The sequence below is a fragment of the Yarrowia lipolytica genome, chromosome 1B, assembly GCF_001761485.1.
Source record: "Yarrowia lipolytica chromosome 1B, complete sequence".
NCBI lineage: Eukaryota > Fungi > Ascomycota > Dipodascomycetes > Dipodascales > Yarrowia > Yarrowia lipolytica.
The window spans coordinates 2645993-2669416 of NC_090771.1; the positions used below are offsets into that span (position 1 = coordinate 2645993).

At 49.8% G+C, this 23424-nt stretch overlaps 6 protein-coding genes across 6 annotated transcripts; 4 read left to right on the forward strand and 2 right to left on the reverse strand.

The window, feature by feature from the left end:
• Positions 1–138: 138 nt before the first annotated feature.
• On the reverse strand, positions 139–6839 carry YALI1_B26517g (uncharacterized protein; the record flags this gene model as incomplete). The annotated part of the gene is made up of 2 exons (XM_066094196.2): positions 139–5727; positions 6720–6839. The coding sequence occupies 2 exons, from the start codon at positions 6837–6839 to the stop codon at positions 139–141; spliced, it is 5709 nt and encodes a 1902-aa protein (XP_065950268.2).
• A 2186-nt stretch (positions 6840–9025) lies between these two features.
• Positions 9026–10207, forward strand: YALI1_B26550g (uncharacterized protein; the record flags this gene model as incomplete). Its single annotated transcript, XM_501129.3, has 1 exon — positions 9026–10207. One exon carries the CDS (start codon positions 9026–9028, stop codon positions 10205–10207), a length of 1182 nt encoding a protein of 393 aa, XP_501129.3.
• Positions 10208–13625: 3418 nt separating this feature from the next.
• On the forward strand, positions 13626–14486 carry YALI1_B26596g (uncharacterized protein; the record flags this gene model as incomplete). Its single annotated transcript, XM_501130.3, has 1 exon — positions 13626–14486. The coding sequence occupies one exon, from the start codon at positions 13626–13628 to the stop codon at positions 14484–14486; it is 861 nt and encodes a 286-aa protein (XP_501130.3).
• A 2984-nt stretch (positions 14487–17470) lies between these two features.
• On the reverse strand, positions 17471–17923 carry YALI1_B26639g (uncharacterized protein; the record flags this gene model as incomplete). Its single annotated transcript, XM_501131.3, has 1 exon — positions 17471–17923. The coding sequence occupies one exon, from the start codon at positions 17921–17923 to the stop codon at positions 17471–17473; it is 453 nt and encodes a 150-aa protein (XP_501131.1).
• Positions 17924–19908: 1985 nt separating this feature from the next.
• YALI1_B26659g (uncharacterized protein) lies at positions 19909–21039 on the forward strand (the record flags this gene model as incomplete). The annotated part of the gene is made up of 1 exon (XM_501132.3): positions 19909–21039. The coding sequence occupies one exon, from the start codon at positions 19909–19911 to the stop codon at positions 21037–21039; it is 1131 nt and encodes a 376-aa protein (XP_501132.3).
• Positions 21040–21945: 906 nt separating this feature from the next.
• On the forward strand, positions 21946–23412 carry YALI1_B26679g (uncharacterized protein; the record flags this gene model as incomplete). The annotated part of the gene is made up of 1 exon (XM_501133.3): positions 21946–23412. The coding sequence occupies one exon, from the start codon at positions 21946–21948 to the stop codon at positions 23410–23412; it is 1467 nt and encodes a 488-aa protein (XP_501133.3).
• Positions 23413–23424: the final 12 nt, after the last annotated feature.

The following is a 23424-nucleotide window of genomic DNA, read 5'->3' on the forward strand; positions in this document are numbered from 1 at the left end:
CATAGGCACCCGTGCTAATTGCAAGTAGTCATTGTCAAGCGCCTACACTCAACTCAATTAAATCTTCATATAATACATATAAATAAACACGCTTTATCCATGCTATCCTTCCGTCCTTCGTGTCCTCCTCTCCCCTCTCTACTGCCAATAAGGTGGATAAGGTCCTGGGGGTGACTGCTGTCGTGGAGGATACATGCCTGGAGGAGCTCCGGGAGTGCCGGGAGCGCCGGGCGCGCCGGGAGCACCCGAAGGAGGACCCGCCATGGCATTGAGAGGCGGCAGGGTGATTCCTCCAGGACGTCCTCCACTCGGCTTTGAATCGCCATTGAGAATCGACGTGATCGACGACGTCTTCGAAGGCCGCTGCAGAATCGGCAAGGGCGGCAGTGTCTGCCGAGGCCCGTGGGGTGTGTGAGCGTTGATGGGCGGCAGAGAAAACCCAGTGGGAGAGCTCTGCTGTGGCGGAGGCGTGTGCGACAGCGGAGGCATGTAAGGTGAGTAGGTACTTCGTTGAAGATCTTGTCTCTGGAGGTCCTGCTGACGCTGTAGCTCCTGCTGTCGTTTAAGCTCCTGTTGACGCTGCAGCTCTTGGCGTTGGAACTCTTGCTGGCGCTGGAATTCCTGCTGTTGCTGCTGTTGCTGCAGCTGTCGCTGTCTCTCCTGCTCCTGCTGTCGCTGTCTGTGCTCCTGCTCCTGCTGCTGTCTCTGTCGCTCCAGCTGCTGGTCTTGCAACTGTCGCTGTCTCTCCACCTGTTCCTGCTCCTGCAGCTGTCGCTGGCGCTCCAGTTGCTGGCGCTCCAGATTGGGTCGCTCCTGCTTGAAAGACGAGGATCTTGGCTTGGTAGCAAAGAACCCGGCCATGGGAGGAGGTCCAGGCTGAGGTGACTGTCGCGCAGATTGGCCAAGCGGCGGCGAAGCAGAGTGCATGTGTCGCATTGACTCGGTAGCAGGTCGCATTCCATGGGGAGAGTACCGCATGGAGCCCACAGGGTCACGCACGTGATCGTAGTCGTACGAAACGGCTCGTCCGTGGGTAGCAATGTACTGCTGTTGGGGTGAACCGCTAGCGGGAGTCACGTGCTGGGGTTGAGACACGTGCGGCTGCTGCTGAGAAACATGCTGGGGTTGGGGCTGGATAGCGACAGGTCTGTATGGACCAGGAGTGCCTGTAGAGGACTGAGAACTTGACCGAGAATGCAGAGACTGGGCAGGTTGAGAAGGCCGAGCAGAGACTGGGGGCTGCTGCTGCTGCTGCTGTGGAGCAGAAGGCTGGTGGGGCACCTGCTGAGGAACCTGCTGAGGTTGAGACTGCTGCACAGAAGGCGGTTGAGATGACTGCTGGTGCTGGTGTTGGACAGACTGCTGTTGTCTCTGAAGTTCCTGCTGCTGCTGATGTTGCTGCTGCTGGTGCTGCTGTTGGGCAGACTGCTGATGCTGTATAGTCTGTTGTCTGTGGAGCTCCTGCTGCTGGGCAGACTGCTGATGCTGGGCAGGTGTCTGGTGTTGTCGCATATCCTGCTGACGCTGGAGCTCCTGTTGGTGCTTCTGCTGACGCTCCAGCTGCTGCTGCTGCTGCTGTTGCTGCTGTTGCTGCTGTTGCTGCTGTTGCTGCTGTTGCTGCTGTTGCTGCTGTTGCTGTTGCTGTTGCTGCTGCTGCTCCTGAGGCTGAACAGTCTGCTGGCGTATCTGCTCCTGCTCGGGCATTTGTCTCTGCCGCTCGAGTTGCAGCTCTGGACTCACTCGTTTCTTTCTCAGTCCCGCGTAGGGAGTGGTCAACTCCAAAGACTGCTTAATGGGAGGGGGAGGAGGCAGGGGTTCACCTCTCTTTGCCCTCTCGTCAGCCTCAATAGCCAGTCCGTGCCACCCTTTGGCCTCACCGTGCTTGTGAAAGTAGTTCTTCACCATCACGGCGGACTTGGAACGGAAGTGAGCAGCTACCTGTTCCCAGTTGGTGCCATGGGAACGGATTAGAATGGGTAGCAGGTTGACTTCGTTGACAGACCAATATGAAGAGGTCTTGAAGTCACCAGGAGCAGGAGCTGCATTGGCAACTGCTCCTGGAGCAACTACAACTGCAGCATCAGCCACACCAATTCCAGCCTCTCCAACTGTAGTCGCAGGCAGGGTATTTACAGCAATACCCCCGCCTGACGCCACACTCCCAACTGAAGGCTCCACCTTGACTCTCTTGACTTCCCGCTTCTCGCCCTCCATCTGCCGCTTCCTCTCCTCCTCTCCAAACTGAGGAGCTGCCGCTCGTCTGGTTCTGATGGCTCCGTCGAACGCCATCTCATCCACAACGTCCTTCTTCCGTCTGCCCTTTCTGGCAGACCGTCTGTTACGCCCCGCGACGATAGCCTTGTAGTCCACCCGTGTCTTGGTTCTGTAGTAATGCAAAACACAGTCTCGGAAAGTCCGCAGACCGCCCATGGCAGCAGAAATACGACCAAACTGCTTGGGATGAGCAGCATACGCCTCGCAGAACAGCTCGTGTTCGGCAGCAGTGAAATTGTCAATGCCGTCCACATCTAGGCGTCGATGGAACGCCTGCTTGTCGGCCACAAAGTTGTTAGTATCCACGAAGAACACCTTCTGACGCAGCTCCTCGTCCAAAATCATGTCTGGAATGGTGGCCGAGGTGAGCTTTGCACGCACTGACGGGTCACGTGCATGCTCCCGTTCGAGGTTGGCAAGGATCTCTAAAAACTCGGCCTCGGAACGGACGGTGTCTCCATGAGAGTGTCTGCCACGTCGTCCCGCAGCCACATCTTCGGCAGAACCCTTTTCACTGCCCTTCTCCTCGAGCCCGCTCTCAGACTCCTTGGGGGCCCCATTGACACTGCTACCAGGAAGAGCAATTCCCTTGTCGCCGGTAGTCTGCTCAGGGCGAGGCATTTGCTGGTTGGCCTTGGAGACGGCCTGCTCCTCGTCCTGCGACCGCGTCACGTGCTGCTTGCTCCAAAGACGGTACTTGCTAATGTACTCCTGCTGCAGCTGCTTCTTCTTGGCGTAGATAGCCTTGTTGCGGTCAGAAATGCGGGCAGCAAGAAGAGGTTGAATCACGGCAAAGTTGCGCGTGTTGGTCCTGTAACACTTGTAGTCACGTGTAGACTTGAGAGGAATAGACCGGAGGTACCGCATCTCAGCAACACGCTCGGAGCGGGGAAGAAGACGGTTAGAGAAGTAGGTGTTCTCCAGCCGGGTCATGGGGAACTCGTCAGGCTGGAAGTCGATGGAAGCTGTTATGACAACCGGTGAGACAGCAACTGGTGCAGCAACTGGCTCTGCCTTCTTGGTGACAACAGCTGTGGGGGTTGTCTCCTGGCCTCGTACGCCGACCGTAGCTGTACGCGGAGACACTCCATCCCCAACTGCAGCAGGGAGTTCCTCCTTCACTGCTGGAGCAGCAGGAGTCTCCTCCTTGTCAACGAGAGATTCGAGTTTCTCTTCAACGGCAAAAGTCACCTTTGCAGGTGCAGGTGCTTTGACATCCATCTTTTCAGGCTCTTCCTTCGACTCTGGCTCAAGGCACACGTCCATCTTGTCAGACTCGACATGGGCAACTGCTGCTGCTGCTGCTGCCTCATTAGCTTCAACAGCATCAACAGCCCTCTCCAGAACCGCATCCTTCATCACCACGTCCTCTGTCACAGGGGCAGGATCTACTGGAGGTGTGACGGTAGATGCAGTGGCTGCCGTGGATCCAGTAGCTCCAGTAGCTCCAGGTAAAGCAAGGCCACCAGGAAGACTAAGACGCTGGCTCTGTTGTTGGGAAACAGGGGGAACCGTGGGCAGTGAAATTGACCGCACAGGAAGAGTCTCGATGGAGGTGGCAGCAAGAGACCGAGCTGTGGTGGGAGACACGGAGGCAGAGGTGGCAGCGGCAGCAACGGCTGCTTCTTCTTCGACCTCCATCTCCTCCTCCAGCTTTTGCATTTCGAGCTCAAGCTCTTTTTCAAGAGCGTCGCCCATGTCGTCGTCAACTGCAGCGGAGGGAGCTTCAGTGATAGGCGGTTTCTCTGCCGTAGCAGGAGCTGTGGAGGGTTCATTAGTTGCGACAGTAGGAGTGGAGGTCTCGACAGTGGTCTTGGGAGCAGCCTTCGGAGCAGCATCAGCTATTAGAATATTGTCTTTAGCGCTCGTGGTCAGTGTGGGTGTAACAGTAGATACTGCAGCCATCGTAGGAGCATCAGAAGTGCCATGAGCTGAGGACTCCTTTGCATGCTCTTTAGTCTTGGCTTCCTCTTTGACACACTCTTTGACAGGCTCCTTAATAGGCCCCTTGACCTTCTCCTTGACTTCCTCCGCTGCCGCTTCAGATTTCTCAACAGCAGAGGGCTTGTCAGCTTCATTCGCCTCCGCAGTCTTGGTGTCTGCAGCTTTGTTCTCTGCAACCTTCGTCTCAGCCTTCGCATCAACCTTTGACTCCACATGATTCTCCATCGGCTTCTTAGCCTCTGTAGGCTTATCTGATTGTGTTTTGGGCCGTTTGTCCTCCTTGACCTCCTTATCCTCCTTGATCTTACCCTCCCTTACCTTTTCCTCCTTGACCTTGCCATCCGTCGATGCCATCTTTTCCTTTTGTACATAGTTTTCGGTTGTTTTTGGCGGCATCGATTCAGCAATATGGTCTGTTCCGTTCTTCACCACCTTTTCCTCCTTGCCGTTTTCAATCACTGGATCCTCGTGCATGGCAATGTCTGCGGGACCCGGCGTGTCGGCCTTGAGTTGCCTACCCTCCTTCTTGACCTCTTCCTTGAGCTCCTTGACCCTCTTGGAGTCGTCGTGTTTCACCTCGACGCCCTTCTTGCGAGCAATCTCCTCAGGCTCCTCAGGATGCGTGTCGGAGTATGTGTGGAGATCATGTTGGTGGCTAAGCGATGAGGCGTGCTTTGGGAGAGATTTTTGATGCGGCTTCCTCAGTGGCCTGCTACCGTTTCTAGCAGGACTTGCGACATCTGGGGACGCGGAGCGATGCAGGTCACGTGGAAGGGGCGATTTACGCACCGACTCACGTGATAAGGAATCTCGTGCATCCCTGGTGTCGCGTGAAAACCTTCGCTCGTCACTCGGTGAGTTACACACCGAATTGGAAGCTGAGGCCGCTGCAGAAGCTGCAACTGCGGGCGGCACGCTCGGCGACTCGTTTTTGACAAAATGCGGGAACAAGTCATCCGCAGGAGGTACACGTGACACACTGCCATCCTCTACACGGTCACGTGAGAGGTCACGCGGGTCGCTCCGCAAATCTGGCCGGTCTCGTGGCGGAAGATCACGTGGATCACCGCGCGAATCTGACCGGTCGCGCGAGTGAGCGTCACGTGGGTCCCGAGGATCTGGTCGGTCGATTCCTCGATCTCTAGGATCGGGCCGGTCTCGTGGGTCTCGTAGATCAGGTCGGTCACGTGGATCCGGCCGGTCGCGTGGATCTCTCTCGGCGCCTCCCCGCGAGTCTCGTTTAGATCCTCCTCCTGGACCATCATCGTAACGGCGTCGGTTGTCGAACCGGCGGTCGTCCCAGCGGCGGTCGAAGCGCGGTGGTGTGTTGCCCTGGTAACGCGGGTCTGCTCCTCCGGGTCCAGGAGGGCCTCCTCCTCCTGGTGGGCCGCGATAGCCCCGGTTGTCTCGTTTACCTGTCAGGCTACGGGGACCTGTGGGAATCTCTTGTTTGAAGTTAGGGCCTGGTGGGCGCCGCTCGAATCGTCGGCGGTCGTCAAAACGGCGGTTCTGTGTTAGTAAAGGTTATGGATCTTGCAACGAGGGTACTGTGGTTGTAGCAAAAACAGCATGAGTGTCTGAGTGAGGAACAGAAGCAGTCCCTACTCACATCAGACATGATAGTCAGTGGGTGCAGGGCAGCACAATGACAGCAGCGACGGTGGAGACAACTGTAACGGTGGCAGTGGTAGCATTGCATCTAAAGTCTCACTCGAAGCTCCCCAGAAGTGTCGATTGGTGGCCTACACACAATGTAAAGGTGGCACAGAAGTAGAGTTCTGGGTGCGTTGGTCCACAGCCGGTAGTGATGTTGGTGTTGATGGTGTGAACTCGTACATAGATGAGGTAGGGTATCTGACGTATAACAGAATGGTATTGCAATGTTACCTTTTTTCGATCGTTTGGGTTGCATCTGATTTGGATCGTTGAGGTACTGTGACACATCCTCCCCTCTATGCTTGGTCAAATATCTGCGGCTCAAGCAGTTGGGACCTGGGCTGCATGCGCTGCTGTATCTGAGTCGGAACACGGAACAGCAACTGTTCAACATGGACTTGAACGGCAGAATCTGAACAGTAAGTGATGGAAATTTGGTGGCGCCGTGACGGTACATCCATGTTCTGTTAAAAACATCGGGTATCGCGTGACCTGAATGAATGCAGATGGTATCTCAGAATGCCACGTAAACATGGACCATGTTGTCCTCAATACCAACGTCAAGGAACGTGCTCGCGTCTCGAATGCCACTCGCTTCAAGGCTGTCGCCCGTTTCGCCCTCTCATCTCTTTTCTCTCTCCTTGGTATCACGTTGGTATCATCTTAGTCATCATCTTGAATTGTTCATTTTAGCCCCTAAAAACACGCCATAGTGCTCAGAACGCCTGCTCAGTGTACTGCCCGCGTCTCTCCTCTAGTTACACCCGTCAACCCACCTTTTTGTCACACTTTTCTCTCCGCTTTCACTCAACCTAGGCTCTCGTTCATGTCTCTCGGGTACTCACATCTTCCCTCCTCTGTCGTTTGTACTCGGCAGCCTCGCGTTCTCTTCTGCGACGCTCCTTGTCGCGTTCCTCCAGACGTCGCACATCTTGCGCAGACGACGACGGATAGTTGCCCGACATGGCCAGTGTTGTGTGTAGATGTAGAGTGGTGAGAATTAACCAGATAGGGTTAGGGGGGTTGGGTTAGGGTTGGTTGGTGTGCTGTTACACGGCAGTGAATAATGATCTGTAGGTGACCGATGGTGTCGTCCTATAGCATGTGATCGGCTCGAGTTGGGAGTTTATGTTGGCTTATGTGTTTCCGGGCGTTGTACTAAAATAACACGTTGTTCGGTGGCGATTCCATCGGTCATATGTACACACTATTTTTGCCTCCTAACTGCAGCATGTGAAGTGGCGTATCACACGGAAGAAGACGGCCCTCGGAAGCGACGATAGAACACACTCATGCCCCGCCGATCACAACTAAAATGATACTGCCAAATATCCACACATATTCCTACACAACTGCGATGAATAAGCACGGTAGAGTTTTGAGGAAATTGGGTGCAACCAACGCACACCCACGATTGACAGAAGCAAGGAACCAACAACCTGACAGTTGGTATTGAGGAGTTAGAGACAGGATACATCACGTGACAACCCGACACCGTCATAAATATTACAAGTTTGCATTCCATTTACACGACACACGCGTCAACTCGGGTGACACAACCATCGGCCGGGTAACACCATAATTAGGTCAACACGGGATAGAGTTCTGCTACTGTAGTGCAGCATGGGGCACTACTTGTAGATTACCTAAGCAGTGAGGCGAGATAGTTACATAAGCAAACTCTGCGTTTCACTCCGCCCTAGTAAAACACAGTCTGGGGTAAACCTGTCGCAGCCGAATTCTCACAAGATTAAGGTCTTCATTATTTCGACTGGTGCATGACATCTGGGGCGAGTACAATACATATCGTATGTACTCATGAGTTACAAGGCTGATACTTGACACATATGGAGCACAAGTGAATGAACCAGATGAAAATGGGTGTGGTAGGGGAAGTCAGCTCTAGGCTCCGTCACATTGTAGACATCAAAAATGTGACTGTCGTCCACCGCCTAATCTTCTCACCTATCTTAACTCAACATTTCCCATTTCCAACCGGCATGGACTGTTTTCTCACAGCAGAGTTCTAAAGCTTCTCAGGTTCAAGTACAAGGAAATAGACATGGCCTTGTCGGACTCTAGCTACAGTACTTATAGGTGGTGATGTTCATCCCATGAATCTCCCAGAGTAGCAACCTACGGCGAACTTGCGAGCGAGGAGACGAATACGACTCGCGTGTGGAGAGTGCATGGCTCGTCATTGCAAAGTCGGACCGATGTTTGCTCCGGTAGCGAGACTTCTTGCCCTAACCAAGCCTACTTTGATCAACTTTAACGGCTGATATCGTTTGATTGTCCTATCAGCCGCGGCAGTTGGACGCAAATAACCAGGGGTCTATAGATCAGCCGGAGAGAGAGACGTCGATAGCAATGAAGAGAACGCTGAAGAACAAGGGAAGTTACAAATTCAGGACCAAACCATCAAGTTGAATAGCCGCAGAGCCGAGTTTATAGAACTCAGCGAGTTGCAACTAGTATTTGAAACATCAAGCCTCAAACCCTGTCACAGCACGTGAACCTGTGTCAGGGGTCCTGTGGGCCGATGGAGCTATTTGTTTTCCCAGTGATCAGGACAGGCTCTCCTTTTGGGATGATTTCTATCCCTCAGCTGTCTCTTGTTTCCGACCACGACATTTGTATTCGTACTCGTACTCATATAGCATACATGCAGAGGTGCAAACACATACAGGTATCTGGAGATAAATGTGCTTAAGCGAGGTTACTGAACCTTGTGCGGTGGGGTTTGCGATACTTAATGGAGGGGGCTCCTAGAGGTTGAGAGGAACGCAAACGTGTAATTCTTCTAAATCACACTATTCGATACTTGCTGAACAAGCCGCTCTACTCGGAGACTCGCACCCACGCAGCAATGAACGACATGGCAGGCCTCGGTGATGCGGACGCCTTTGTACCGCCGACAGCGGTTGGTTCAAAAGCCCAAGCATTGGAGCATGGGACAATGAGCGATGACTATGGGGAGGGTTTGGGGGAATTAGGATGGGAAAGTTCCGCTCCAGTGAAAACTAGTCTAGCCTCAGAAGGAGGTGCTTGGCAGATCGGTCTACTAGATCTGACATCGGGGCTAGATTCCGAGAAAGGGACAGAATTAGGACAGCGGGGTCAATGAGAAAGGCCGGGGAGTGCTTTACCAATGAAACGGACAGAAGACTTTCCTTCCGAGGACTCCAAAGTCCGAAAACGGTTATACAGCCCTCCCCAAGATTTCGACATTTCTCGAGAGGGCTCAAACGACCCAACCTCAGAATACGCTCCACGCGACACATCCCAAGATGCAACTGTCACAATACTCAATACCCCCTACCCCCATACTTGTTCAATGGCTAGACTTCTCGACCTGTCACTCCCAGAGCTCGAATTGATATCCGAGTTCACTCACCATACTCATCCCGAAATTCTCAAAGCCAATGCACAACCCGACTTGCAGTGGATGGGAAGGCCAGACTTACTCGCTTCTTCGAGGTCCCTGAAGCTGGCATTTCTGTTTTTGGCGTCTTCAGACCTAGCTCAAAAAAAAACGCAACAAGTCGTAGGAAGATATCCTCAGATGCCAGTCAACACACAAGAGCGGCTCCTCAGAGAGTTTACCAATCTGCTCAAATGGTTCAAATATGAAAGCCAGGAGCCCAACTCACTTTTCCGACGAGACGACATTCTTTTACCAACAGCAATCTACGTCTACCTCTGCGGCCTAGCTATCGGACCACAACTTCTACCCTTCTTCACTAGCTGTCGTCAGGACTTGGCGGGGCTCTGCAATTCGATCCACAACACTCATATTTCATTTTCAGGTGAGTTCCAACCTCCGGCAGTAGCCTACCCTGTTCTTCCAGACCGAATGAGAACCCTGCTGCCAAAAGAAGAAGACCTATGGGCTATTGTGGATCACGTGTTGGTGGACGAGAACATCCCCACAATGGCTGAAAGACGACACATTCGGACAGTTCTCTCTACAGAAATATACGCCATGATCGAGTTGTTCAATATGGACGTGGCTTTCCGTTCTATCTCACATCTGTCTTCGTGGTGTGTCTTCAACACTGAGAAGTTCAACCTACTCCGACAGGAACAGAACCCTTACTCGACAATTGTCATTGCCTATTACCTGGCATATTGCCACCTCTTTCACTCATGGGGATGGTGGAGAGACCGGGCTCAGTATGACCTCTATGATGTGGTTGAGTATCTGCCCGATTACTACATGGAATACGTTCAATGGCCTTTGGCGGTGGTGGAGAGTTTTGAGTGGACTTACGAGGATCTTTTGAATGGAAAGTTCCGAATGGATGCAGAGAAGATGAAGAGCTTTAGATGAAGGACAGACGACCACCCATACAAGAACACAACGGGATATGTCACCACGGACAGATAAGGTCTACCACAAAGAGAGGGAAGAAGGGAAGGAACTATCAATATTTATTATTTATTAGTATGTACTTGTTTGTACTGGACGCTTGATGGTTATGATGTAGGAGGTGGCAGCGGATCAACGTTTTTTCCAGTTCCATAACTACAGTATGTACATGTGTGTGTTACAGAGAGCACATACAATCTTGTACTCGCGTTTCGAGGCAACGTCACTCTCCTCAAAGGGGGGATTGAGGTGGTTGAAGACAGACACGGCCATGGTTGGTGTATCTTTCAAAACGTTCCACTAACTCGACGAGACTCGTACAGACGGGGACTGGCGACAAGAGTGAAGAATTGTGGGAGGTCCTCAACAATTTAAGAACGATTACTTGTACTAGTAGTTTCTTCTAGACACTGAGCTTGCTCATCTTATTCAATGTTGTTGTGGTTGATGCTGTTGCTCATCACGTGATGAGCGAAAACTAGGTCTGTTACATTTCGAGTGGATGCTTTCAAGAAAATGTCTCCAGAACGGAATTTCTTGGCATAGAGATGAATTGTCTTGTTTTGCGAGAACATCAGAGTAATGTAAATTTGATCTTTGCCACGGATTCCAGGACTAATCGCATCAGCCAACTGTATTAGGACCCAGATACCAGTAAGTACAGTGTAACAAGTACTTGTATGTGCCGGCACTTTCATTTGAATTATCACAGGAATGGACACACAGGAATGAACTCACAATAATAAGGATTTCAAATCAACTCAGATTCTATACAGCTACCTATCACCCAAACCACTTGCAGAACCCATTATCACGGGGCAATTATTACACAGAGGGGTTCTCCAAGTGCCCTATATCACGTGAAGTTTACACAAGTATGAGTACATACACAAGTATGTCCAAATTGTGTGTTTTGATAACACCCATTTATGGTCCCAGCGAGGGAGCCGTGAAGTTTTAAATGACCTAAAACACTAAGCCAGAAGTGCTAAGCAGTCTTGGTTGTTAAATTTGTGGTTACTGTAGGCACGGTGGCCACAGTGGTGTATCGACATTGCCTGCATTAGTAGAGCTACAGGTCTCCACTATGCCCCTTCAACCGCATCTAGGACTCGGTTTAACTCCATTCCCCCTTTGATCTGGCTCCTCTCGAATGCAGACGGAACTCAGCTTGATTAGGAAATTTCAATTTTCCCATTATTACCCCTTCAGTTCAAGACGTTTCGAACAATAACCAAAGCGACAGGCAGGGGTCTAGAAAGCTGAAAAATCGACCTTAGAGAAATCAGAGTTCGTAGTAATGACGACCGCCGGATAGCCGGCAATAGTTTTGTCATGTTTTTATTTTCATTTTTTATGTCCTCTCCTCGCCCAAAATCTGGGCACTCAATAGTGAAATTAATCCAACTACCCAATACAGTATGTACACATACTTGAATTCGTAGCCATAAGCTTCATCAGCACTTATCATTCGTACCCGTTGATAACATGTTTAGATCGACGTGTCTCAGGGATGACTGATGGTGAAGCAGATACCAACAGTGAACCCTAAAAACTGAGTGAAAACATCGCTATCTGTGTTAACAGAGTCATCGAGGTAACAATGTTGAGTATTATTAGACCTCCATCTACTATACCTGCCAGAATCACTCGGTCCCTCACGGTATCATTACTCGGGATTATTTCCGGATGCAAACCAATAGGGCTGCACCGTTACCCGTTCCACAGCGTTTTGTCTCTTGCATCATCTCATTCTGCTGTTGCTCATTCTGGAGCGATGTTACACTGTTGGGTTTGAACACGAGCTGAATTGAACGCTCATTCTACACGTTATGTGGGGCTGAATAATGTAAATCTAAGAGCCGAAGTGCCGCTGTGAAGGAATGGATAGAATAGGAGTTGAAAAAGAAACTTGACCTGAACAATATTACGTGATCAAGCGAGATGGACGAGGAAAAAATATTCGCAGGTGAGACTGTGGTATTCTACGACTGCTCACAATCATACGACCAATATCTATAGCTCACATGTAATGGAATTACGAGCCCCATGTACATGATATACTTGTAGTACAGTCCGTGTCTAGACAGCGGTACGTCAATATTCCTCGGGTACAAATACGCACTAATTGTAGCGCAGGGGGTGATAGGGGACATCACAACAAGTCCGACAATTCTAAGGAGAACAAGTTTCGAACCTCTACACAGCGTAACACAGTAACCCAGATCTAACGTCCCACCACTGGGGATTCGCACATGAGGCTCACACAATCCAGGCAAAGTTTACATTCTCGACGCGTCTTGGAGATCGCAGGGAGCAGTAAACAGCGTTGCCCTGGTTACAGGAGGAAGCGGCGTCACGTGAACGTCTCTCAAAGAAGACACAAGAAACAACCCCGGCGTAGAAGGAGAGAGGGAGTGGTAATTAAAGTGGTTAAAACCACAACAAACAGAAGGGGGGCTGGGTACAGGTTATGTCTGTGGTGGGGTATTTTGTATAGGACGCTATGGTACCAATACCATAACACCTTGTTAAATAAGCAGACAGCAACGTATAGTCACGTGAGCTCTAGCGATGCCATGCAATGAGTCGAGTATTGACATTTGAATCCGTTAACCTGGCGCACTCATCAGATTGCTCAGCCATCAGGTAAGGCTCCATTATTCGTTAATTCCGCAAATAGAGTTTGGTTAAAGTTGACAGGCCCGCCCAGAGCGGAAATTAGGTTGCCAAGAATCGAGGCGAGGATGGGGTATGTGCATTGTGATGGCTCGAGTGCAGTCTTGTGCAGTCTTGAATGAGGGATATTATGTTCGCGTAAATGGTGGTTTTTTGTGAGAGCATGTGAGGGCAATAAAATCAGGCACTAGTTTCATAGCCTTCCCGATATGTGTATGTGGTCAGCCTCCGGGGGGAGGGCTATAAATACCAGCCCTGTCTGACTTTGTTCTATTTTGGACTTTGCATTCCACACAGTTACCCTGACGTGCAGTGGGATGTGGTGGTAGATGGGCTTTGGACGGCTTGGTATGCACCGATTGCAGATATTAAGGGGATGCCAAGGGAAGCTGTAGAATAGGCGACAAGAGCCGGTTGAGGGGTCTACCGATAATTTTATAAATTTGCTGAATCAAGATATCACGTGTCGCATTCAATACGTGTGATATCGCTCCCTACCGCACGACCCATTATACAGTGTTGTACTAAAAGGACAAGCTCAGAGTTGAGATGGTTCAGGCTTGCTATGTTTGGGTTTGCAGTTAAGTTCGGACCAAGGTTCGCCAACTAGAGTTTGGCCAAACTCACCCTCCCTATATATCCCCCTTTGTGTCCTGCTGGTATTCCCTCCAGCTCAGCACAGCACCACATTCGTTTCATCATGCTCTTCAAGTCCGCTGCCGTCTCTCTCGTGGCTCTCGCCGCCACCGTCTCCGCCGCAGACGAGTGGACCAAGCTCAAGCCCACCAACACAGCTCCCTCCAACTGGATCACCTCTTACTCCAACTTTGGTATTGCCATCCAGCCCATCACCGGAGCTGTTCAGGCCGGAGCTGAGGCCACTGCTGTGCCTACTGCCCACCAGAAGCGAGACGAGCACGATGACGACGTTGTCACCCAGACTGTTGTTGTCTGCCCTTGCGACGAGTCCACCACCACTCTGCCCGTTGTTGCTCCTCACCACGAGGAGTCTGCTGCCCCTACCTCCGCCAAGGAGTCTGCTGCTGCCGCCGAGACCACCCCCGCCACCGTCCCTCACTCCGACGTGACCACCAAGGCCTCTGCCACCTCTGCTGCCGCTTCTTCTGCTGCCGCTTCTTCTGCCGCCGTCTCCGGTGACGCTGAGGCCACCAAGGCTGCTTCTGCTGCCACCACCGGCCCCAAGCCTTCCGGCAAGCAGGACGAGCCCACCTCCAACTCCGACTTCGCCAAGCTCGTTGCTTGCAAGAAGGAGGGTACTCTCGCCATGACTCTCGAGGACGGTATCCTTAAGGACGACAAGGGCCGAATCGGTTCCATTGTCTCTAACTACCAGTTCCAGTTTGATGGACCTCCTCCTCAGGCTGGTGCTTGGTACGCTGCCGGATGGGCCATCTCTTCTGACGGTAACCTCGCTATTGGTGACAACCAGGTCTTCTGGCAGTGTCTGTCCGGTACCTTCTACAACCTGTACGACCGAAAGGACAACCGAGATCAGTGCACCGCCGTTCACCTCGCCATTGTCAACCTCGAGGACTGTTAAATTTATGACTGCATTTAGATTCTGCAGGTAACTGCGGTAAATAACATTAATATATTGAAAATTACGAATTGTGAGATAATTGGCAGTAGTAGTAGGAGCTTTGCAGCACACTCCTAAAGGTAGTCATGGTGGTACAGACCCCTGTTTTCACACTATGATAGATGCTAAGACCCCAGGAGTTACCTTAGTGCCTATGGTGCATATGTTGATGTTGTAGGAACATCCGTGTTGCTTGGAAAAGCCGGAATGGTGATTCTGATCGAAGCGCTCGAAGCGGGTGAGCTGTGATTCCATCATGTCGTTGTCTACTTGAAGTTTTATTGAAGGGAGTGTATCATTGAAGGCGTTTACACTGCCCTACAAGGAATAATCCTTGCTGGTGAGATATCCACCGATTCGGCACTTGAGTCAGAACTGTTTCCGAGAGCCTTATCTCACGAGGTTTCACGAGACGCCAAAACCGTATTTCCAGCAGTTTTGTGAAAGTGGAGATTTTTGAGGAATGATAGAATCGTTCTATGGAATTGAAATATAGAGAATACAAGGAGGATACCAATGTCAGAAGATAGCCAGGAGCAGTGCTCTCGAGTTTTCAGCATTGTCATATCTTCAATTTAACCCATTATAAAACCAAATTCGCACCTTCTTGAAAAACTGTTGCCAATTTGATTTGACTCTGGACTTGCGGCTACGTCTGCCGGTACGATACTGCACATCAGGTCGCCTACATTATTTCTGTACACCGCCTCGAGCAACGAGACATAAACAAAAGACAAACGACTGCAAACAATCAGACAGATACAGACGCACCAGACCGGAGAAACAGATGATAAACAGCTCTTTGTGTTTCTTGGTTTGGCAAAGTGTGTCTCCCGTCCCGTTATTTTATTAGTTACCATCATCGACATTGCTCAGCCATTACCACGGCATTCGTTTAATAACCTTATAGACAGCTAATTACTGCGATATTGAAAGAACAATTTCGTGCATATAGTGGCCGATATTAGTTGCAGGACGTATTCGACGAAAAATTGGTTGACTCTGGAAGCCCGAGCGCCTACAGTATCTTGTCTTTTTCATGTATTTTCTCCAAGACGCATCACGGTACAGTAGATAGGACCTACGGTACTCGTACTAAAACAGCCACCACAACAACAACAGTTCAAGGGCAATAATGCACCTCGCAATTGTCGCATTTCTCCGTTGCTGCTGTCATTTGTGTCACTCTAAACTCATCATCGTTAACAACGCACTTACCCTGCTGAGGCAGCTGCCAAGAAGCCAAGAGAGCAACATGCATCGATCCAGACTCCAGACTTGGAGAAACATGTAACCCCATGTAACCCCATGTAACCCCATACTTTATCGGTTGCCCAGCAATTGCTATAAATACGGTAACAGTCAAGTCACTAATTGCTATCAAACTGTTGCGAGACCGCCAAAGTGCTCCATTTTACAAATAAACACCCACCAACTGTCGGTATGGGTTATAAATAGCTCGTAGGTTTCGACCAGTTTTTGATTTCTCAAGTTGCCGTAATATCTATCCAAAATAAGGTTCAAACGATATCATTGGACTCGCCTGATTTCAAGGAATCTGAATATCCAGTTCAATTGCACATATCACCAATCAATCACGAGAAGTTACAGCCACACAATAACCACGCGTCGGAAAGCTTAAATATGAGTTCACGTGTGCTTAATTGTAAATCCGAAATAAGTAACACAGGCCTCCAAATTGGGAGGTTGGAATGATTATTAATCACAAACACCACAGAGCAATTGAAAATGCCCCACTCGCATAAATTTGATTCCAGAGAGTGTTCCAAAGAAAATACAGCTACCTTCACGGTTTCTGTTAGCTCCACTGGGTGTGCTGGTCTGTGTTTAACACCAAGTGAAACTGAAGCAAGGTTGGGAGGGTCTAAACGAGAGCTTACCCCTGGAAGAGGGCTATGGGGGGGGGGGGGGGGGGGCTGGTGAGTGAATTTTTGTAATTGGATGGAGCTGAATGCAGTGTGCTATTCAGCGTACAGTAGTCCAGGGGCTCTGTGGCTTTTCGTAAGCCCGTAAAATTTGGTTAGTTTTGGTGAATTCGTGCTATTGCTTGCTTGGAACAGGCATTCATCGTGGGTGTGCAATCTACAGGTACAATACACTGTATCGTAGAAGTAAGAGCACTTATACCACTGAGAGTATTGCGGACTACGGTATGTCCACTCGTATGTACTACAAGTAGTACTTAGAGGTTCTCTGGTTGTGTGCTTGTAAAGAACAATCATATTACCATGAAAAACAGTATGTACACTGGCGATCAGTATATACAGATATACAATAAGAGTGTATTTTTCCAAGAACAGGAGAATGTGCGCGTAGGTGTCCCTTGTACGGCATGTAACGGTACCGGTACAGTAGGAACTCCCACAATAACCTCTGTAGGTATCGGTGTATGCTATAAAGCCGTTGAATTGTAGCTACTGTACCCTTGAACATAGCTTTTCACAGTCGGTATGTATTGCAACATGGCTACACTCTTTCGTCCATGAATCGAGGGCCGCTCTCCAAAGCTTGAATTGAACAGGCACTACTTGTAGCACTGCAACTATTGTAGGGAACATGCCTGTTTCCTCACAGGAACTCTTCATACTGCACCTACGGATCACCACAGTATGTATGTACTGTTTAGCGAAGCTATATAAACCAACCCAAACATTGGGAATATATAAGCAACTACACTATGTACTACAATTGTACTTATCTACGATATCAAGAATCACTCGGAGTAATACTTGCACGCCAGTCTCATGTATTCATCAGGATATAGCATAGGGCTGCCAGGTTACCATCGGGTAAGTGTACAGCTAGGACAAGTAATAATTATACCGCCCAGCCCTGCATAAACTCGATTCACAGGCATCGAGGTCCCATTGTGATCTCAACTCATCCATCGGTTGGGTCTTTGTTCAATTGGATCGTCAATCGCATCATTCCTTGACAGGCCGCACGTACTTGACAAAGTCGTCCTTCTCACCGATCTTGGTGTAAAGCAGCTGGGCCCGGTGGTTAAAGTGCTGGGTGTGCCAGTAGGTCTTCTCACAGCCCAGCTTGTCGGCCTCACCGTACACAAACTCAATCAGCTTGCGGCCCACACCTCCGTTTCGCACCTTGTCGTCCACATACAAGTCATTGAGATACATGGAGTCTCCCACGGTCCACGTGTTTCGGTGGTTGATATAAGTGGCGTAACCAATGAGATTACCAGACTCGTCGACGGCCACGGCGCAGTTGACTGGCTCTGAGTCGTCCAGGAACCGCTTGAAGGTGACCTCAGTCACCTCGGGGGTCCACGATGACTTATAGAAAGTCAGATAGCCGTCCAGCAAGGGCTTCCAGGCCTCCTTGTCGGTCTCCTCAATTTTTCGGACAGTAACGGACATGGTGGTTGTAATAAAGCTGAAATTTCTGTGATCGTGATAGCTTTCAGTCACTATCTATCACAACCTGGGGTGGAATGCATATTTATACAGTAAGGTGGGTTAGAGTTTCGCGGGTAAATTATCTACAAGAGGATTTGACAGAGGGAAAGTTGTAAAAATGGCCTAACATTTCTGTTAGCCACACTAAAAGCTGTGCATAATGTCTCTCCTGATCAAATCAAGCCTATCGCATACCCCACACACTTTCTAGAAGCACTGTTGTGTGCCTAATGAGCAGCAGTTTACGAAAAACTGTAATAGAGGGTAGACCTGAGTCACATTGAGGAGGACGGCCCAGCTGAGGTCAGTAAAAGTGCTGAATGGTCCAAAATTTTGTTTAATCGTGCCTGACACACTTTCAACCCTCTGCAGATATCTCATATTGTTGAGAAACTGTCCCTGAAGCCTTTTTTAATGCCCCTTTTATTGCTATGTCATCATTTAAACGTTCACTATGGTTATGTACTTCGCACATGCGGCTGAAACGGCGCGGACAGAGTGGATTTCAGAAGACCCCAAGTAGGGCCAAGGGCCTATAAGGAACAAATAAATTATATTTTATTGTTCCTCTCAATATGAGAATCCGATTGGTTGCTTCAAATTAGTGATATCTCTACTGTCACTCATTATGTGACCCCCACTGTGACGGAGCGGACTTCTGAATAGTGTTATGCTTCACATCACTCATACCAGCGAGAGCTCCATGTGACATGGAGTTACTGTAGTACTGTAAAGTACGAGTAGTGGCCACTAAACTCGCATACATCGTATATAGATTGCTTCTGAACTCCTTTGAGCATATTCACATCCCCACTTAGCCTCATTTGTCTTGATTATCTCATCATCTCGTCAATTAGTTACAGAATCGCGCTCAATCACAATCCAGACATATGACCACAACTGGGCAGTCCCGTAGGTCTTCTGAAGCTGAAAACTGGCTTCAATTCAACATACAGTCGTAGATAGGTACAGGCATGAAATCTCACTAAAAAGACCTTATAATATCCATCACATGACTAAAACCTCAACACACAATCGATAAAGGTTTCTTGGGCTGCACGATAAGACAATCAGCCACGATAAGAAATTATAACCGCTAGAATAAATTAGTCACAAATATGGCTTACTACGATGTGTGGTTCATGTTTGCAACTCCAGCCACAATAGGACCTGTCAGAAGCGGGTATTATATATCTTGTGTGTAAGACAGGTGCAGTATGGAAAGAGTTGGAGTGAGTTGTGCAGTATGGTCAGTGAAAGAAGATAAATAGTATGGGAGTAACATACTGTAGTGTAGACCTTTGTAATAGTATCTGAACATGTGTGAGTTGGTTGAAGCTCTTGCAACCCTGCGACATACCTTACCTTTTTTTGTGTTGTTGTAAATCATTTATTTCCTCTAGCCTCCGGTTTAATATAAAATCCAACTAGGAAGGTACAATAGTTAGACTTCCTGCTTAGATTTTCTCAAGTAATCTTAGCATACATTACGGGAAGGAGATATATTAAAACGGAATGGAATGGTGTTAAACATTTAGTAAAAGGGACATTGAAACCATTTGTTGTCTATAATTGATGAAGTCTTTTCACTCAACACTACTTTCACGTGACACTACGTGAGGTTGAGTATGTACTCAATGTTCCTGTTCAGTGTCCTACTTGTAGTGTGAGGAAGTGCCATACTCAACCTCACTCATGGAAAATTACACACACTCAGAAATTTCCCATAATCATTTTGGAGTGCCAAAATCAACTGCAATAGATATTATTTAAACCCAGACACCACTTTCTCCTTGATATTACCTCGTTATTGCAGCTGTGGGATGACTTGTACTCCTCTTCCTCCCACTCTTTCCAATTTCCTACAGCTACACTTTCCGTACCTCTCGAAATGCCCTGAAACATAGCTGGTATATAACATGCGTGGTGACCGCTACAATCCAACAATGATTGTTCTACTTCTTCTTCTCTCTGTCGCGTTAAGTAGTCCAATTATGTTGGACCGGTTTGGCGATAGTGTGAACCGCATGATACGAGGCAACAGTGAGGCGTATGAGAGCGGCGAGACACGCGGGGTGTCCCAGGAGTTTGAACAGCGGCTCGTGCGGTACATGTGGTTCAACAATGTGGCTCCATGTGTCCCCAAGAAACTTCAGCATCCATTCAAGTGCATAGCTAGAGGCTGCAAAGAGCTGGGGAAACATACAGAGTTGGTCGACATTTTCACTCATTCAGACAACTTGTTTGATCGCACAATTTCAGGATTTGTGGCTTTGGATCACAAGCACAAGGAGATTGTTCTGGCGTTGAGAGGCACTCAGGATGCCCACGACTGGGTGACAGACCTGCATCTGAGGCTAGTGGGGCTTCATCCCGAGCATCTGGGTGTATCAAACTTCAACTGTCGCAACTGCCAGGTAGACCTGGGCTTTCTCAAGGGATATTTGCATTCGTTCCATGTTGTTGACAGTATTGTTCAGCGTCTGACTGAAAAATACCCCGACTACCAACTGGTGATTACGGGCCATTCACTTGGAGGCACTGCAGCTACGCTCTTTGGACTCAACTACCGACTCAACGGCTATTCTCCCCTAGTTTTTTCGGCTGGAGCTCCGGCACTGGGAAACAAGCAGTTTGCCAACTTTGCCGACCGAGTCTTCTGGGGATCGCAGAACCCCAACACTCTCAAGGTCAAGGAGAGAGATATCAAGTTCTGTCGCATGACCCATCTGGGTGACTTTGTGCCTCGGTTTCCCTTCTGGAACGGGTACCAGCAAATGTCTGGAGAGGTATTTATCAACGACGTGCGAGGTATATATCCACCCAGGGAGACACTCCAGCGATGCAACGGGCAACAGAATAGACAGTGCTCGTTCGGAGACCAGTACCGCAAGCTGGAAATGAACTTCAAGCCCCACTCGGCGTACTTGGTGCCTGGAAGCGAGTGTTCGCTCAGTGGTAGGAGAGAGTTGACATTCGGACAAGTTCATGCAGCGAATGACACAAACAAGGACTCAGACACAAACATTGAGCCTGACATTGAACCAATCTTGATACCTGTCGTGCAAATAGACTAACGGGACATCCCAACCACAGAATGGATACAACTGACGTGTACATACTCATTATACAGTGGCATTTGTGAACGCACACAATCTGAAACCTGAAGACGACTGCAGTTAAACGCAGATGATTTTGTGTAACAGTCCAATGGAAGAAGGGTATTTGAAAAACTTTTATCTCGATCGTGCCTTCAGCAACCAAAGCCCCCAAAGACGAGTATCTACACACCTCGTGTAAGATAACCTTAATTTTTAGCGATGTTCAAATTAAACCTGACCAATGTCCACCATGAAATATTAGAAGAGAGAGAGAGAGAGAGAGAGAGAGAGAGAGAGAGAGGGAGGCACTACTACTTGGTTGGTAGCAAAAAGGAGGTTGCTCTAGGTATTAATTTAGGTGGATCATAATGGAATGGGAATGCTCCGTACAAATGCTCCTCATTTACTATCAACATTAGATTGAGGAACGTCTGTTTGCCTAACGAATTGGTGGAAGGATACACTCAGACGCTGTCTTCGTATGACCTCCTTATGTTCCCAAACTCAATCTCCACAGCTGAGTAACTCCCCCTTCTCATACTCCCAATGGCTGATTTGTGCCCTAACCCAGAGTCTGTTTGTGGTGTTGGGAGAGGTAAAAACGGGCCACTGTTGGAGAGGCGAATTGGGGGGTTCTTCAAACCTGTCCGGTATTGTAGCAATTGGCAATATGGCAGTCGAAATAAACCAGTCACGTGATTTTGAACACTTTCCCATTTTTAAAATTAAATTTTCCCCCCCCGAAACGCACACTAGGTATTTCCCATCTCAGCCAATCAAAAGCGACCCAAATCCCAAGCCAATAGCATTGCAACTTTTCGCCTGCACCTGTGTAAAAGCCAGCTTGCTTGACCACACAACATCTCCACCCTACAACTAAAGATGCTCAGGACCACGCTACACAAACGGGGTCTGGCCCGACTCAGCCGAGGCTTTGCTACCACCCAGGACGCCACCCCCAAGGCCCGTCAGTACGGTGGATTGAAGGACCAGGACCGTATCTTCCAGAACCTGTACGACAACTACGGCTGGGATTTGGCTTCTGCTCGAAAGCAGGGAGATTGGTACAAGACCAAGGAGTTGATTCTCAAGGGTGACACGTGGATCATCGACGAGATCAAGAAGAGTGGTCTGCGAGGCCGAGGAGGTGCCGGATTTCCCTCCGGTCTCAAGTGGTCCTTCATGAACCCTCCTGGATGGGAGAAGAACGAGGGTCCCCGATATCTGGTTGTCAACGCCGATGAGGGAGAGCCCGGAACCTGCAAGGACCGAGAAATTATGCGAAAGGATCCCCACAAGCTCGTCGAGGGCTGTCTGCTGGCCGGCCGAGCCATGAACGCCACCGCAGCCTACATCTACATTCGAGGCGAGTTCTACAACGAGGCCGCCGTGCTGCAGACCGCCATCAACGAGGCTTACGCCGCCGGTCTCATCGGTAAGGACGCCTGTGGCTCCGGCTACGATTTTGACGTGTACATCCACCGTGGAATGGGTGCCTACGTCTGCGGAGAGGAGACCTCTCTGATCGAGTCTCTGGAGGGCAAGGCTGGTAAGCCCCGTCTCAAGCCCCCGTTCCCTGCCGGTGTCGGTCTGTTCGGCCGACCCTCCACCGTCACTAACGTCGAGACCGTGGCCGTGGCTCCTACCATTCTGCGACGAGGAGGAGACTGGTTTGCCTCCTTTGGCCGAGAGCGAAACTCCGGAACCAAGCTTTTCTGTATCTCCGGAAACGTCAACGAACCCTGCACAGTCGAGGAGGAGATGTCCATCCCTCTGCGAGAGCTTCTGGAGAAGCACTGCGGCGGAATCAAGGGTGGCTGGGACAACTTACTGGGTGTGATTCCCGGTGGATGCTCCGTCCCCATTCTCCCCAAGAACATTTGTGAGGACGTTCTGATGGACTTTGACGCCCTCAAGGACGTGCAGTCCGGTCTGGGAACCGCTGCTGTCATTGTCATCAACAAGCAGCAGGATGTCATTCGAGCCATCCAGCGTTTCGCAGCCTTCTACAAGCACGAGTCGTGTGGTCAGTGCACCCCCTGCCGAGAGGGAACTACCTGGCTGCTCAAGGCCATGGACCGATTCCGAACCGGCCAGGCCAAGGAGCGGGAGATTGACATGCTGTACGAGCTGACTAAGGACATTGAGGGCCACACCATTTGCGCTCTCGGTGATGCCGCCGCATGGCCTATCCAGGGTCTCATTCGAAACTTCCGACCGGAAATGGAGACTCGAATGAAGAAGTTCCACGACGAGGTTGGTGCTGTTTCTGTCGGTGGCTGGATGAAGGACGCACGAGTGGAGAAGGGTAAGGTTGTTGGAGCCCCTCTTCCCGGCGTTCATCATTAGGGAGAGTATTTA